At 43.2% G+C, this 15505-nt stretch overlaps 2 protein-coding genes across 9 annotated transcripts in view; one reads left to right on the top strand and one right to left on the bottom strand.

Moving 5' to 3' along the window:
- The window catches only part of wasla (WASP like actin nucleation promoting factor a), a 51963-nt gene extending 41131 nt beyond the window's left edge, over positions 1-10832 (top strand). For 7 of the 8 annotated variants that reach the window (XM_077517767.1, XM_077517764.1, XM_077517769.1 and 4 more), the window contains 10 exons: positions 833-967; positions 1066-1152; positions 1932-2028; positions 2421-2444; positions 6105-6288; positions 7264-7306; positions 7575-7728; positions 8018-8616; positions 8679-8787; positions 10154-10832. In XM_077517767.1, the coding sequence (XP_077373893.1) occupies positions 833-967; positions 1066-1152; positions 1932-2028; positions 2421-2444; positions 6105-6288; positions 7264-7306; positions 7575-7728; positions 8018-8616; positions 8679-8787; positions 10154-10215 (1494 nt within the window). In that variant the 3' untranslated portion in view covers positions 10216-10832. The remainder of the gene's footprint in view (positions 1-832; positions 968-1065; positions 1153-1931; positions 2029-2420; positions 2445-6104; positions 6289-7263; positions 7307-7574; positions 7729-8017; positions 8617-8678; positions 8788-10153) is intronic. The other variant, XM_077517762.1, reaches the window with a different exon arrangement.
- Positions 10833-11103: 271 nt separating this feature from the next.
- Positions 11104-14437, bottom strand: lmod2a (leiomodin 2 (cardiac) a). Its single transcript, XM_077517772.1, has 4 exons — positions 13810-14437; positions 12037-12904; positions 11547-11962; positions 11104-11127 (listed from the first exon to the last, which is right to left on the bottom strand). The coding sequence occupies exons 1-4, from the start codon at positions 14050-14052 to the stop codon at positions 11113-11115; spliced, it is 1542 nt and encodes a 513-aa protein (XP_077373898.1). The 5' UTR covers positions 14053-14437; the 3' UTR covers positions 11104-11112.
- Between the last annotated feature and the right edge of the window lie 1068 nt (positions 14438-15505).

The raw sequence follows: 15505 nt of genomic DNA, 5'->3' as shown, positions 1-15505 counted from the left end.
TTATATACAGCCACTGTAACGGACTCCATTGTTCATGACTTATTGAGCAATTACTTGGCAGGCCACTAGGGGGGGCACCTCATAAGTGTGGCAGGGAAATTGACACAAGTCTTCAGGCGAAGAAGACTCATCAGCTTACTTTGACTCGTGGAAGACATTTATCCGTCCAGCAACTGACTCCATTTTGCACACATTTCTATGAAAAATGTGTATTATATCTTCAATTTTAACATTTTAAATCAAATTTTATGTTTCTGAAATGAAGCAATTGTCGATGTAACTGACACATGTTGCATGACAGTATTAAAAAAAGACACATTTGTTGGCAGAAAGTGGTCACTATTAAGAAGACGTTTGTATTTGTTGAGAAAAAAAATACACTCAAGTACTCGCCATGAAGAAGACACCAAAAAGAAACTATTTTCTCATTGACAAAACAGAGTAGTTTTATCGTTGATTTATTACCTGACCAATATTTTGATAATCGTCATATTGTGAGATAATTATCATGAGCCCTGCATCGCATATCATATCACTTACTGTTTATTGATGAGGGTTTTAGTCTCGTCTAGTTTTAGTCCAGTGAAAAATGTGTGTTGATAAAAATTTGTGTGCTGATTGTAATGCTGCCATCTAGATGGATCTGTTAGTCATTACTGTGGTTTACAAAACGAAATGTCACTGAAACGCTGCATGAGATGCTCGTTGCGTAGTCCCCTATCTGAAGTTGCCAAAACAAATATTCTTGGACTTGTGTTCATATATACACACACACACACACACACACACACACACACACACGCGTGATGTTGACCGTCGGCGTGTTTTGCAGACGTTGTGTTCGGCGGTGGTTCAGGTGTACGCCGCCGACCGCGCGTGCGGCTGGCTGAAGAAATGCTGCGGGGTGGCGTGTCTGGTCAAAGACAACCCGCAGCGCTCCTACTTCATTCGCGTCTTTGACATCAAGGTGAGACGGACGCGCGAGGCCGAGTGAATGTTCCGGAAGGCGAGTGAGCGCCCGACTGACTGACGGCGTGTGCGTGCGTGCGTGTGTTTGTGTGGCAGGAGGGCAAGACCATGTTTGAGCAGGAGCTGTACCACAACTTCGCCATCAGCTGCGCCAGGTCCTACTTCATCTCCTTTGTGGGAGATGTGAGTAAGCTTTCTTTTACAATTATGCGTAGCATGGGAATCAGAAACAAATTGTACACATTTTTTTATTATTTTTTCCCCCCTTAACCCTCCCCAAAAAATAAAAAAAAAATGCTGATAAACATTCAGTATATGCAAAAATTGTTTGGTGGGGTTTGTCTGCGACAAAGAATCCCCAAAACGTGTTTTTATAAAATTAGGAAACACATTTGAATATGCAAATTGAGAATATTAAAAAAAAGTTTTGTTAAAAAAAGTGATAAAAATCTAATATTGCTGGTGACAAATTATACTGACAGTTGCTAAATACCTAAATGACAATAGAAAAAAAGGGAAAAAAATTCTGAATATGCAAATTGAGAATATTAATTATTAAAAAGGTTTTTGTAAAAAAAGGGATAAAAATCTACTATTGTTGGTGACAAATTATAATGACAGTTAATTGGGGGGGGATACCTAAATGATAATAGAAAGAAAAAAATATGAATATGCAAATTGAGAATATTAAAAAATTGATAAAAAAATCTAATATTGTTGGTGACAAATTATAATGACAGTTGTTAATTGGGAGGGGGATACTAAATCAGAGAAAGGCCCCCCCCCCCACAAAATGGGAACCAATTTTGAATATGCAAATTGAGAATATTAAAATTTTTGTTAAAAAAAAAAAAGTAAAAAAAATGAAATAACATTGTAGGTGACAAATTATAATGATTTTTGAAATGATTTATTGAAAGTAGTAATCGTGGTATATTTGTGACCCTTTTTGTGTCCTTCAGAGCAACCAAATCGGTTTGAACTTCGCCAGCGAGGAAGAAGCCAAACGCTTCCGAGCGTCCGTCAACGAGCTGCTCGGCCGGAGGCAACGCAAGACCGGCAAGTTGTCGCGCTTCGTTTATGCGTCCGACCGCGCGCTGGCTTTTTTGCCACTTCCTGATTGCCACTTCCTGTTCCGCGCTCCCGCCTCGTTAATCTCGAGGGGGCCATCTTGCTTCTTCGTTTTGAACGTCTTGAGCACGCGTTGGCGACTCTTGAACGCATTTGCTTCATTCTGTTCCTCCTTACCGTCTTTTGTCTTCTGCGCCGTCGTCTTCTTCTTGTCCTCACACTGCTTCTTTCTTGTGCTGTGTTGCATCACCTTTTTGTCTTTTTTTTTTTCTCCCCTTTTCTCTCTCGTCTGTCTGTCTGTTCTTTTCCTTCCGCCTTTCCTCCTTCATGACCACCCTTGCTCCATTGGTAATTGTCTTCATTTTGTTTTTGTTTTGCAGAGAAAAACGGTGTGTCTAAAAATGGTACGTTAACTTTTTTTTTTTTTTGGCAGCCATTTGTCACTTCCATGCAGAATCCCCTCAAAAAAATATATTCAACTCCACTTTTTAAAACCTTGTCTTCTGGTTGTCTATATGTTATATGTGACCTAAACATGAAATTCTGATGAATATTAAATTTGTGGAATATGAGTTAAGCAGCATAATCAAGCCGTTTTTTTTAATCCATCTGAAGCGGCGGCCATTTTGTCTGAAGATGACGTGTTGCTCAAGGCTCAGGCAACAACCAATCACAGCTTCCATGTTTTCTGAAGCTGAGCTGCGATTGGTTGTTGAGCAACTGTGACGTCATTATCACGAGACAGCAAGTGACAAAATGGCCGCCTTCTGAAATTGATAAAAACTCACTGATCGATATTATATAACTGGATAGCCGAGAGGCCAAGACGTTTTGAGGTGGCGAGGCCGCCATATTGCTCCTCCCAAGAAACATTTCTCGACACACAATCTGTACATTTACAATATCCACATTTTTTTATTTTATTTTATTTTTTATTAAAGAATTATAACTGTCATTCAACAAAAGATGCATCTTCCAAATCTAATATTAGAGTCTAAGGAACTGAGCGATAAAACAAAAAGGGGGTCTTCAAAGCAGCACGTACCATCCACTTGTTAAATGTATTTATTTATTGAAATAGTGAGCACCCTGGCACAAACCCTCCATGTGTCATCTGTACGTATCGCGTATAGTTTATACAATAGTCTGCTCGCGAGGTGGGAGTAACAAGATGGCCGCCCTGTGACTTCAACAAGGGCGTGTATGGGCTATCGGCTATCCAGGCATATATACAGGTCAGTGATTTTTGTCAATTGGAATCAGTGGAAAGAGCGATTCAAGTACTTCCTCGAGTACGGGAAGGTACGATAGCCCCTCAAGGCACAAAGGAGAGCACACCATGCTAAAATCTGTGCTGGCTCCATCTGCTGGATGTGGTGTGTAACTGCACCTCATTATAAACCGACAGTAACCACAAAAACAGAATGTACAATCATAAAAATTGTACATTTGCTTACGTCAGGAATCAAAAACGTACGGTGGCTATAAAGGGACAAACGAGCAGTTTGTACGAAAAGCTGTGACTAGCGCCATCTCCTGGATAATTTGGTTCACTGCCATTTTGGCCCCAATGCAAGCAGCAGAGTGGTCCTAAAATTAAAAAAAAAAATTTATTAAAAAATCAACTCTTAACACTCGATGAAATGTTTTTTTTGTGACATTTGTGCTGTCCTGCTCGCTACCAAACGTAAGGAGGAAAAAAAAAAAAGTGGGACAAAGATTTTTGGCTAGGTGGTGCGTCGCACGTGGCGACCGCGGTGTCGTGCAGGTTAATCCGTGCGGCGGGAAGTCACTCCATCTGTGCGGCATGCGGCGCAGGCTAACCTGCTAACCTTCTGTCACTGCGGCTAATCTGTAAGCCTCAAAGCCGCCGCCCACTTTGTTTTCATGTGAATGGTGAGTGTAAAAAAAACGGGCACTTGTTGACAAACAAACCAGCACACGCTCGCTGATGTCGTATCGTCTCCGCTTGAGCATCGAGCACACCGCCGACGAGACTGCTCGACTGGCAAAAGTTGAAATCTTATTGACGTTTGGTCATACCAGAAAAAAAAAAAATATAGTCGGGATTTTGACAAAAATCAGCATCGGCCATTTTTGGAATCTGAAGTGAATATTTACGAGCGTAGCGAATTTGTGGTTTTCATCCGGAGTTGTAAGATGTTGACAGATAGTTTTTACTTGCCCGAAACACATTTGGAACATATTCAGACAATTTATTCACTGTGGAGATCTTTTGAAACGTTTTACGAACCTTAACAAAAAAAACTCAAATTAGCTACATTTGCATACAGCGAAATGCAGGGAACTCTTCATTTATGGATCGATTTAAATTGACACATTATAAAAAATAGACACTCCCTACACTTTTTAATTAAAAAAAATAAATCAATCAAGAAATTATGTTGAAATTTTAGAAAATTTTACTTACAGTAGAAATCTTTAAGGATCTATTTACTTGCTTTTTAATTTGTATTTATTTATTTATTTAAAAATTTAGCCTAACACATACTAATGACCCTGCAATTTTTGTTATATTTTTTTAAACACATCTGTTAATATAGTTTAAAAGAAAAAGTTTTTTTTTTTGTTGCTATTTTACTGTAAAGGCTAAGGTCAGGGGTCACTCTTCTTTGGTGATTGACCGCGCCTTCTCACGTCCATATGAGAATGGCTACCAATTTGATACACACTTGTAATTTTTTTGTGGTTAACAGAAACAAAAGTCCTTTTGAGTTTCAGGGAAAAGTGACGCTAAACAAGATGATCACATTTTCATTCAGGTAATCGTGACTGCCGAGTTCGCAAAGAAAACAAATATTCCCGTCTGGCACTCGTCCGTCAAACGCGGCGCACCTTCAACTGCGTCTTCACATCTCGCTCGTCCGACGATGCTTCAATCGAGTCGAAGATGAAAGATTTAGAAATTTGTCAGATTGCTGGAAGTGGTGCGGCGCGGCGCGGTGGCGCTCGTGGAGGGATTTGGATCGGGATTATCTGCTGTGGATTAAGGACTGCTGTACTTTGTGGGGATTAGGAGGAAGTGGAGGCTGGAGTGAAGACATTTGAAGTGATCCGAGGAAAATATCTCCATGAGATTCATGCAGACGTTTGCAACCGTTCATCGTTGACTTCTTAAAAGTTTTAAAGTAGCACTTGGGAACTTTTCAACCTGAATTTTCATAACTCTTCTCATGAAACTTTTGACTCAAAACTAGTTCAATGGCACCTTTGCCGTGGCCTGAGGGGGCTCTGTATCATTTTTTTTTACTCGCACAAAACAGCTCTGAGGAGGATGGTAGGTATGGATGTCCAAAACTGCCAAAATTCAAAGTAAATAAATGACTAAAAGGGAAAATAAAAATGGATATAAAAAATTATATGCCAAAAAATAAATATAAATGGAAATAAAAAAATAACAAAAAAATCAATTTTGGAATTATATATTTTTTTATTTGTTTTTATTTTCACTTTTGGTCATTTATTTATTTAGTCATTTATTTATTTAAACTTCCTTGCTCACTCGACCAATGACAGGCAGTTTGCAATGGGCGGAGTCCAACCCAAGACACGCTTAGGACCGCCCCCTCGTTTGAATAACATCTCGACTTGGCAGTAGGGACCAAAACTGCCAAAATTCAAAGTAAATGGCTAATTAAATAAATAAATGGCTAAATAAATGACAAAGTGAAAATAAAAACAAATAAAAAATATGATCCAAAAATTAAATAAAAGTGTATTTATTTATGTATATATATATATATTTTTTTTTTTTGTTCTTTTATTTCCATTTAGATTTTTATTTTTATAATTTTTGAATTCCATTTTTTGTTATCTGTTTTTATTTTCACTTTTAAACCATTTATTTAGTAATTTATTTATTTTAAATGTTTGCAGTTTTGGTCCTCCATAATCTGTAATGAAGTGTGTCGCTACCTAGCATAGCATTTAACCACCCGCGGAGACGGATGCCCACATTCCTTGCTGCAGAGTCACTAGCACTGTTAGCATTAGCATTGTTCAAGCGCGTTTGCGTTTTAGTAACCAAAAGCGCCCGTCGGCAGGTCCCACGCTGCACATGGCCACGGTGGACATCAAGAACCCGGAGATCAACAACGTGCGCCTGCTCAACTCCCTCGGCTCGCAGTACCACGTCAACAACGTGCTGAGTCACCGGAAGGACAAGAAGAACAAAGTCAAGAAGAAGAAGCTGACCAAGGCCGACATCGGCACACCCAGCAACTTCCAGTCAGTGCGCGGCCCTTTTCTTGCATGACAAAATAAAAAAAAAAAGAAAAAACTGAAATGCCCTCCAGTCATTAGGTTTGTTTTTAGACGAAAAAAAGCAGCATAAAAAAAAGAAAAGGTTACCGGTAATATTTTTTAATTATTTAGTAACCGGCATTTTTTTTCCTGCCGAAAATAGTCATTTGCCTTAAAAAAAAATATATATATATATCGGTTGGGCCATAATGAAGGATTTAATTAAGAGCATGGTATGATTTTCTTTTAATCTCTGTTTGAAGCACTTATGCCTAACAAAAATATGGGAACAACTATTTGCTTGTGATCTTACTTTAATGTGCAAAGCATAAAAAATAACAAAAATTAAGAAATGTAATGTTCCAAAAAAAACTCGCGATAATGGAAATCTTTTTTTTTTTTCATTTATTATATGTATATGTTTTTTGTTTTGGTATGATTTTTAGTTTGTTTTTGTTTTTTTATGAGAAAATAGTTGGGTGCTTCAAAGTCGAAAAACATAAAATATGTTTTTCAAATATTAAGTTTGAAGATATAATACGTATTTTTCATAGAAACATGCAAAGCAGTTTCAGGACAGAAATGTCTTCCACAAGTAAAAGTAAGCTGATGAATTCTTCTTCCCTTGAAGACTTGCGTCCATTTCCCCGCCACTCTTACGAGGCGCTCCCCCTAGTGGCCCGCCAAGTAACTGCTCAATAAGTCAGGAACAACGGAGCCGTTATAAGTGGCTGCATATTCACTACAAGTATCACGATACTTGCGTAGGCGTATCGATAATCTGTCGGGAGACAAAGTATCACGATTTATCGCGATATCGATACATTGTCACACAATTTACAATTTACATAGATTTGAAGAAAATGGACATTTGAAAAATTTGCAATTGAGTCTTTTTCCAAATATTGCTCAATCCCGCTGCAGTCTGATTGTCTCGTCTCGTCTCGTCTCGTCCCGCAGGCACATCGGTCACGTGGGCTGGGATCCAAACACGGGCTTTGATGTGAGTCTCGCGCACACACACACACGGCAACACAATAAGAGCGTTGTGTTGTGTTGTGTGTCTGTTGTGGCGGCTGTGCGATGACATCACTCCACAACAAGCTGTTGTTGTCACCCATGTAAACATCGTTCAAAAATGTTGACTTGTTGTCATGGTGACGAGTTTGCGACGTTGACCACAGCGCCGCCGACAGCAGATACACAACAATAAATAATCCAAAAATAATAAACCGTGCGCATGCGCATTTGTTCCTGACCTTCCTTTCCAGCTGAACAATTTGGACCCGGAGCTGAAGAACCTCTTTGACATGTGCGGCATCTCGGAGGCGCAGCTGAAGGACAGAGAAACCTCCAAGGTCATCTACGACTTCATCGAGAAGAAAGGAGGCGTGGAGGCCGTCAAGAACGAGCTCCGGAGGCAGGGTGAGCGCGAGAGAGCGGGATGTGTTTGTGTGAGACCAGGTGAGCGGGAGTTGTTGATGAGAAGGTTGATTGTGTGCATGAGAGAGCAAGTTGTGTGAGAGCGAGAGGCAAGAGGATGACTGAATGAAAGCGTGAGTATACAAAGGTGTGTAGTGTGGGAGAGACCTGTTTGTGTGAGAGGGTGAATTTCATTAAGTGTGTTGTGCGAGAGGTAGGTGAGTTTTCATGAAAGCATTCTAATAGAAATGTTTTTTTTATTTTGTGTACGTGTCGTTTGTCACCCGTCCAGCCCCACCTCCACCCCCCTCTCGAGGCGGCCCCCCTCCTCCTCCCCCGCCCCCGCACGGTTCCGCCCCGCCTCCCCCTCCTCCCCCGTCCAGAGTGAGTCGCGGGGCCCCGCCTCCTCCTCCTCCCCCGCCTCCGTCCCGCGCCCCCTCCTCGGCCCCTCCGCCCCCGCCGCCCACCAGGCCGGGAACTTTGGGCGCGCCGCCGCCACCGCCTCCCACCAGGGGAGGCACCCCCCACCACCACCCTCAGCCCCCGCCTCCCTCGAACTCTTCCCCGCAAGCGCCGCCGCCTCCTCCTCCTCCTCCGGCGCCGGCCCACCAGTCCCCAGCCGGTCGGGGAACCTCCGCCGCGCCGGCTCCCCCTCCGCCTCCTCCCCCGCCGCCGGGCCCCCCTCCCCCGTCGGAGCCGGACGGCGTACGGGCCGACGCGCCTCGTTCGCCGCTTCCCGCCGGGAAGTCGGCGGCGCTCTTGGAGCAGATTCGGGGCGGCGCCCAGCTGAGGAAGGTGGAGCACAACCACAGGGAGCCGCCGCCTGGCGGCAGCGCCGGCGGGCGGGACGCGCTGCTGGACCAGATACGACAGGGCATCCAGCTCAAGACGGTAGCCGCCCGCGCGTGATGACGTCATCGCCGAAAGTCGAGTAACGCCTTGGTTGTCCGCAGGTGTCGGATCATCCGGAGTCCGGCCCCCCGACGCCGGCGCCCACCGCCGGCATCGTGGGCGCGCTCATGGAAGTCATGCAGAAGAGGAGCAAAGCCATCCACTCGTCAGGTACGCTCGTCCCGCTCGTCCGTTTCGCGTTCGGTCAGACCGCGCTTGTGTCGTTTTTAGAACAAAATTCACGGGAATTATAGAACAAATCTTCTGGAAATTATAGCACAAAACTTCCGGAAATTAACCCGTCATTCTGTGGAACTGCCAATGTTCAGTCTTGTAGGCTAAATGATACAAACAATATTTAGCATATTTTCCCATAATTCCACGGGACATTGCATAAGTCAATACCCCATGGAATTATTGGGAAAACAGTGCCGAACCTGAATCATGCACTACAGTCATAATACAAATAAATAAATAATAAAATATAATAATATAATAATAATATTAAGTAAAAAATATATAAAATAATAATATATAATATAATAATAAAAGTTATCGATAACCAAGGGGTTTTTTTGTTTTGTTTTTTACTTAAAGGGACAGCAAGATTAAAAAAATCAACATTTTGGAGCTTTTTTAAAGCCATGCTAAAGTGCAAATTCCTCACCAAAAACTTGACAGAAGTGTTTGGTTTTTTTTTCCCTCCATTCAAGAAATTCCCAACCTGACAAAACGAGCGAGTGCTGACTTTATGACATCATAACGTTGTATACTTGCTTAATTTCAAATAGTCAGATTTGCTTTAAAAAGTTGTACATTTACAAAAATATGTCCAACATTTCACGAAATAGTTGTATACTTCACAAAATCTTTTTTCCAAAGTATCATCTATCCCCCCCAAAAAAGTGTTATATTTCATAAATAACCGTATATTTCCCCTGGAGTTTTTATTTTATCTTATTCAAGTCGTATGCTTGCTTACTTTCAAAAGGTTATATACTGTATTTGCTTTAAAAAGTTGTATAATTACAAAAAATATGTGCAATATTTTACAAAATAGTTGGACTTAAGAAAATCTTTTTTCCAAAATATCATCTATCCCAAAAAAGTGGTATATTTCGTAAATAACCGTATATTTCCCCTAGACTTTTTATTTTATTTTATTTGTCGTATACTTGCTTACTTTCAAGAAGTTATATATTTGCTTTACTTTTATATTTACAAAAAATATGTGCAATATTTCACAAAATAGTTGTATCCTTAACAAATCTTTTTTTTCCAAAATGTCATCTATCCCCCAAAAAAGTTATATATTTCATAAATAACCGTATATTTCCCCTAAAGTTTTTATTTGATTTTATTAAGTCACATATTTGCAAAAATTTGCTACATTTTCTCCGAGATATCCAGAAAGTCGTCTAAATGTAGTTTTTTTTTGTTTTTTTTTGTTTTTTATACTTATGAAAGATGCGAGTGGTCTCATATCACCTCCCTTCCCCGAGGGAAAAAAAACAAAAAAATTGTTTGCTGCTTTCAGACGACGAGGATGACGATGACGAGGACGAAGACTTTGAGGAGGACGACGAGTGGGACGACTGAAAACCGAAGCGGACTTCCATCTTTACAAATTTTGCGTGTATTTATTTTTGACTGGTTTGCATTTTTAAATTATTGTCATTCCGGCGAGAGCGGCTGCCTCGTTATCGTATTCCGGCAGCCATCTTAAGAAGGCACCTCCGACATCGTCAAGACATTTCAGCATTTTTTTTTTTTTGTACACGTCTGTTTTTCTTAACGTTTTTCCCGCCTGCAGACTCAGTAATCCCGTCGTCTTATTTTCCTTAGCCGAGACCAAAATGCTACTGTTAAGCTACTTTTTCATGATTATTATTATTATTATTGTCATAAAAATGTGACCGAGGCGTTCATTTGCACAAGCATCGTTTGTTTTTCCCGTCTTTCATTTCCTGCAAAGTTCCGTAACGACCTTTCAAAAATTCCTCCTCTCTCGCACCCGATGATTGGTCGCAAGGGCAGGTGGCGACGACGTCGTGTTGTTATGCAAAGCGAATAACAGTGAACCAAAATGTAGACAGAGAAAAAGATGTAATCGAGCTTTGAAGCGTTTTTGTTTTTGACGACGCCGGCCGGTCCAAACGACGTTGTGGGGAGATACGAAATTGTATACTTAAATAAATGTTCCTATTTACAGGGAGTGCTGCGGCTCTTGCTTATTTTGTGCCTGGGATGCCGCGCTCGTCTTGTCTTTGGCGTCATCTGCTGGTAGGATGTGGAAGTGCAGCGTCTTGTTTTCATCACGACAGGCAAGCCGTACTTATTTGAGACGTTATTAGCGTTTATTATTGTTTTGCAATACACAAACAGCACACACATAAGTACACTTCGATGTATTCGGACTTGGGCGTCCAGTTACCAGCGTTTTAAAAAAGTGACATTTAAAAAGAAATCCAAATAGCGAAAGACGTCCGAGTGTCTTCAAGTCTGCGACACCTGCAACGACAAAAAAAAAAACTTTGCATATCATGTTTGACGATTTGTGATAACTAATATTTTTCAAGACACTGTAGCTTATTGGAAATTTTGCGGACCCCCAAACTCTGGCTGACTGAATTACAAAGGTTCCCGGATCTCAATTTGAAAACCACTCTTTTAGTACTTCTAAGACAGGGGTGGGCAATCAGGGTCCTCGGGGGCCCGGAGTACAGCAGGTTTTGGAGGTTTCCCTCTTCCAACACGAGCTGATTCCAATCAACGGGATCGTTATCAGTCTTATGCAAAGTTTGCTGATGAGCTGATCATATATCAGCTGTGTTTGGAGAAGGAGAAACATCCAAAACCTGCAGGACTCTGGCCCTCGAGAGACCGAGATGAACCCATCCCGGTTTTAGGAGGAGCTCTTGCGGTCTTACCCTTTTCAGGGACCGGATGCCGCTTCCTCGAATGGCCGCCATCAAATCGTCACGACCGGATCTCTGGAGCGATGGCGGCAGAGGACGGGATGACTCGTCTCTCTTCCTCAGCAGGGACGGTTTTAATGAGTTTTTGAGCTCTTTGAGAATGTCCACGCTCTCCTTGTCATTGGTGCCGTTCTTCAGATTGTTGGACTTTGGCTTCTTTTGATTGAACACGGCCTTGGAGCCTTCGTGGTGTTTGACCATCTCTGCAATCTTCCTGGTGGGCACCTCTCCGCTGGGAGGGGCGACCCCGGTGGGATTTCTGTAAAGGTTGACTTTGGAAGTCGGCCTCTTGTGTGACGTTTGAGTACACGCATCGGCAAGACTCTGCTCCTTCTTGCTTTGGTGGAAACGACTAGTAAAGGTCAAATCTAGTAGAGGACAAAACAATTATAGGACAAAACTAGTCGAGGACACTTTGACAAAAGTGAGACTCTATTCTTACCATCTTCAAGGACCCGAGGCTGTCCCCCAATTGAAGTGGCAACCACATTGGGGTTTCTGCGAAGGTTGATCTTGGACGTCTGTTTCTTTGATGAAGTTTGAGTGGACACCTCAACAGGACTTTGCTCCTTCTTGCGTTGGAGCCGCCGCTGTCGCTCCTGGTCCTGGTTCCGAGTCAGAATCCCGGTGGCTGCCATCCTTGGACCCGGTAGATCAAAGTGGTAGCCGAGCTTGAGCAATGTGGTGTTCTCCCGGAGGAGCCGCACCATCTCCATCTCCACTTTGCCACCGCAGATGTGCCTTTGGTTGTGGAAGCGAAGTTCCACCAGGCTGCTGTTGCGGGTCAGAGCCTCCAGCAGAGCCAAGATCCCGGCCCCCGAGACAAAGTTGGACTCGATGTTCAGGTTTCGAATGGACCGGTTCTGGCTGAGCGTCTTGGAGATGGCCGTGGCCACGCGGTCGTCGGCACGGGTGTTGGCCAGGCTGAAGACCACGACGTGGGTGTTGGAGGTCAGAGCCTCGGCGAAGCGGAGCAAAGTCTCCTGGGAGATGTCCTGGATGTTGTTGAGGTTCACTTCGCTTGTGCTGGGATCATCACGCAGGACTTTCTCCAAAGCCTCCTTGATGACAATGGGGTTCCCACTTGCTCCATCAAACCCAATCAAGCCCTCTGTCGTCATCGCCATGGTCTTCAATGGACCCTTCTTCTCAGGAAAATCAGTCCGCACTTCCTTTTGACTCTCATCTGTCTTTTCCACACTTTTCTTGGAAAGATTCTGCAACCGTTTCCCCTTTTGAGGCGTGTTCCGCCGCTCCTCTTGAGTCCTGGAGTCCCCTTGTTGGCCCCTGCTCTTATCCGGACGGTCCCCCTGTGGAACGGGAACAGGTCGTAAAAATAGATTGGATGTAAGCTGGTGAAAAACGGTCACTAACAACAACTGGCTTGTTTTTGCCACACTCCATCGTCGCTTCGTCGTCGGGATCTAGTCTGTTTCCTCAAGAGGATTCTTCCTGGTCTTGTCTTGTCAGTAGCAAATAACTCAAAAGTTTACTAAATGATGGCTTGAGGTTGGTACACCTGCCTTGCAGTCAAAAGATTTTCAGTTGGATTTTAGGGCTGGACCTTTTTTGGTGCAGTTGACATGTTTCTCATGCGCTTGTGTGGCTTTTCTGTGGGTTGGTCTTTCAGTTCGTTAGTTAACTGGCCGGTCAGTTCATTAATCGGGTTGTTCAGCTGGTCACAGGTGATAGTTGGTTGGTGTTTGTCTTATTAGTTGGTTGGTTAGTTAGTGTGTTTGGTTAATTGATCTGTTGGTGGGCCAGGGTGCATTGGTTGTCCTTTGGTCCATTGGTTGGTAGATAAACTGATTTGTTAGGTAACTAGTTGGTTGCTTGGTTTGTGGGTTGGCTGGTTGGTTAGTTGGCCTGTCACTTTATTTGGTCTATTGTACATCCGGTTATTCAGATGGTCCGGATTTATTTAGTTTGGCTCGTTACTTGGTGGTTAATTGGTTGGTCCGTTTGTTGGTAGCTTATTTGCTGAAGTAGTTTTCGTCTGGTTTGTTTGTTTGTTTGTTTGGTTGGTTGCTGGATGTGGTTTAGCTAGCGGATTGTGATCAAAGAAGCCTTGGATTGACTCCGGCGATGTGAAAATGTATCAAAATCAAACTTAAACTGACACAATGAATCATTGAAATGAGCCAAATGCATTTGTTGCACATGGAGCATTTTTTTTTAGTTTCCAAACAAGAAACGGGTTCTGCTTCCCTCTCACCTGTCCAAGGTTTTTGCTGTTCTCGTCCTCCCAGTACTTGAGCAGCGCATCTCTGTCAAAGCTCCCTGTGGGGCCTTTAGCCGTCTGGTCCTTCTGCCTCAGGCCGATGGGGACGCAATCGTCGGGTCGAAGGTCCTCCAGTTCCTCCTCCAGCTGCCGCAGTTCGTCGCAGGAGAGCGAGGCCAGCAGCTCGTTTTCGTCCACGTCCTCGTACGTCTCGGCTTTCGTCCGAGAGCCGCTCATCGTTTCCAAAAGTGAGAACTTCACAAAGTTGCGCTGATTTAAACGTTTGTCGGCTCCTCCATTCGGATGCTGCAGACAAGTGGAGGAAGATGCAAGATTTCTTGTTGGCTCTTCATCTAGCGGCTGAGGGGGGAGGGGCCACCGGGCCTCTGATGTCTTGTCTTTTTTTAGGATGTCGGCTCTCGGGGGTGTCAATGAGGGGGGCTTAGTGGCGGAATTTGAGCCCTCCGAATGGCCTGTGCCGAGAGCTGGTCCCTCCGCAAGAAACCGTCAGCAGATGAATCTCCTTGCTGTTGTGTAACGTGACAATGAAGGAAACTCTCCAGGAAACACTTTTTGTCCTTGACGAGTTGAAATTATGTGAGCAAACTGGATGATCTTTAGATGGTCTTGAAACAGATTTTTGCCCCTTGACTCAGTCCACGTCAAATGAAGTCAATCAGGGCTACAAAATCAACACATCGACTTCATTTGACCTCTGCCAAGCAAGAAAATGTTTTGGTTGGTGATGTTTGTTGGCTGATTGATTTGTCTTCTGATCGATTGGCTGGTTTCTCGGTTGGTTAATTTGTTGCTGGGTAAATCGGCTGTTTGGTCACTTGGTTTATTTGTTTGGTCACTTTGCTGGTGGTTAATTGACTGGTCGGTCAGTGGTTAGGTTGGATAGTTCGTTGACCAGCTGGTTGATGAGTCGATTAGTTTGGTCGGTCAGTTCTCCTTTGGTCGGTTGCTGCTTACGTCAGTCAATCAATCTGTTGGTCAGTGGGTTAGTTGGTTGGTTATTTGGGCCCATGGTTGGTTGGAGGCCGTCTGCTGGATTTGTTAGCCCGTCGCTTATTTGCTCGCTCGACTGGTTCGCTTTACTCTGCTCATCGGCCAATGGGCCAGTTAGTTGGTCAGTTGGTTTGTTCGTGGGTTGGTCATCGGCTGGTTGCTCAGTTAGTTGGTCTTGGTCAGTTTTATTGGTAGGTTAGTTGGATAATTGGTCATTTGATCTAAATGTTTGTCTGTCAGTTGGTTGCCTGATTACTCAGGTCAGTAGGTTAATGGGTTGGTCAGTTGGTTACTTTCTTGGTCAATTCATCAGTTGATAGGTCAGTTGGTGAGTTACTTGGAACCTTGGTTGGTTTGTTCATGGGTTGCTAATCGGCTGGTTGCTCAGTTGGTTGGTCTTGGTCAGTTTTATTGGTAGGTGAGTTGGATAATTGGTTAATTGGTCATTAGATCTTATGTTCGTCGGTTAGTTGGTTGCCTGGATACTCAGGTGGGTGGCTTAATGGGTTGATTAGTTGGTTCCTTTCTTGGTCAATTCATCAGTCGATAGCTGAGATGCTAAGTTACTCTTTGTTGATGGGACCGTCAGTTCGCTTTTCCGCTAAATGGATTAAAGTTTTCTCGCGCGTCTCTTCGGCTTCATTAAAGCAGATTATACCACTTCTGCTTTTGTTGTCAT

The sequence above is a fragment of the Festucalex cinctus genome, chromosome 3 (assembly GCF_051991245.1).
Source record: "Festucalex cinctus isolate MCC-2025b chromosome 3, RoL_Fcin_1.0, whole genome shotgun sequence".
In the NCBI taxonomy this organism is placed as follows: Eukaryota; Metazoa; Chordata; class Actinopteri; order Syngnathiformes; family Syngnathidae; genus Festucalex; species Festucalex cinctus.
The sequence above is the reverse complement of the archived record's forward strand: the minus strand, read 5'-3'. Positions and strand labels throughout refer to the sequence as shown.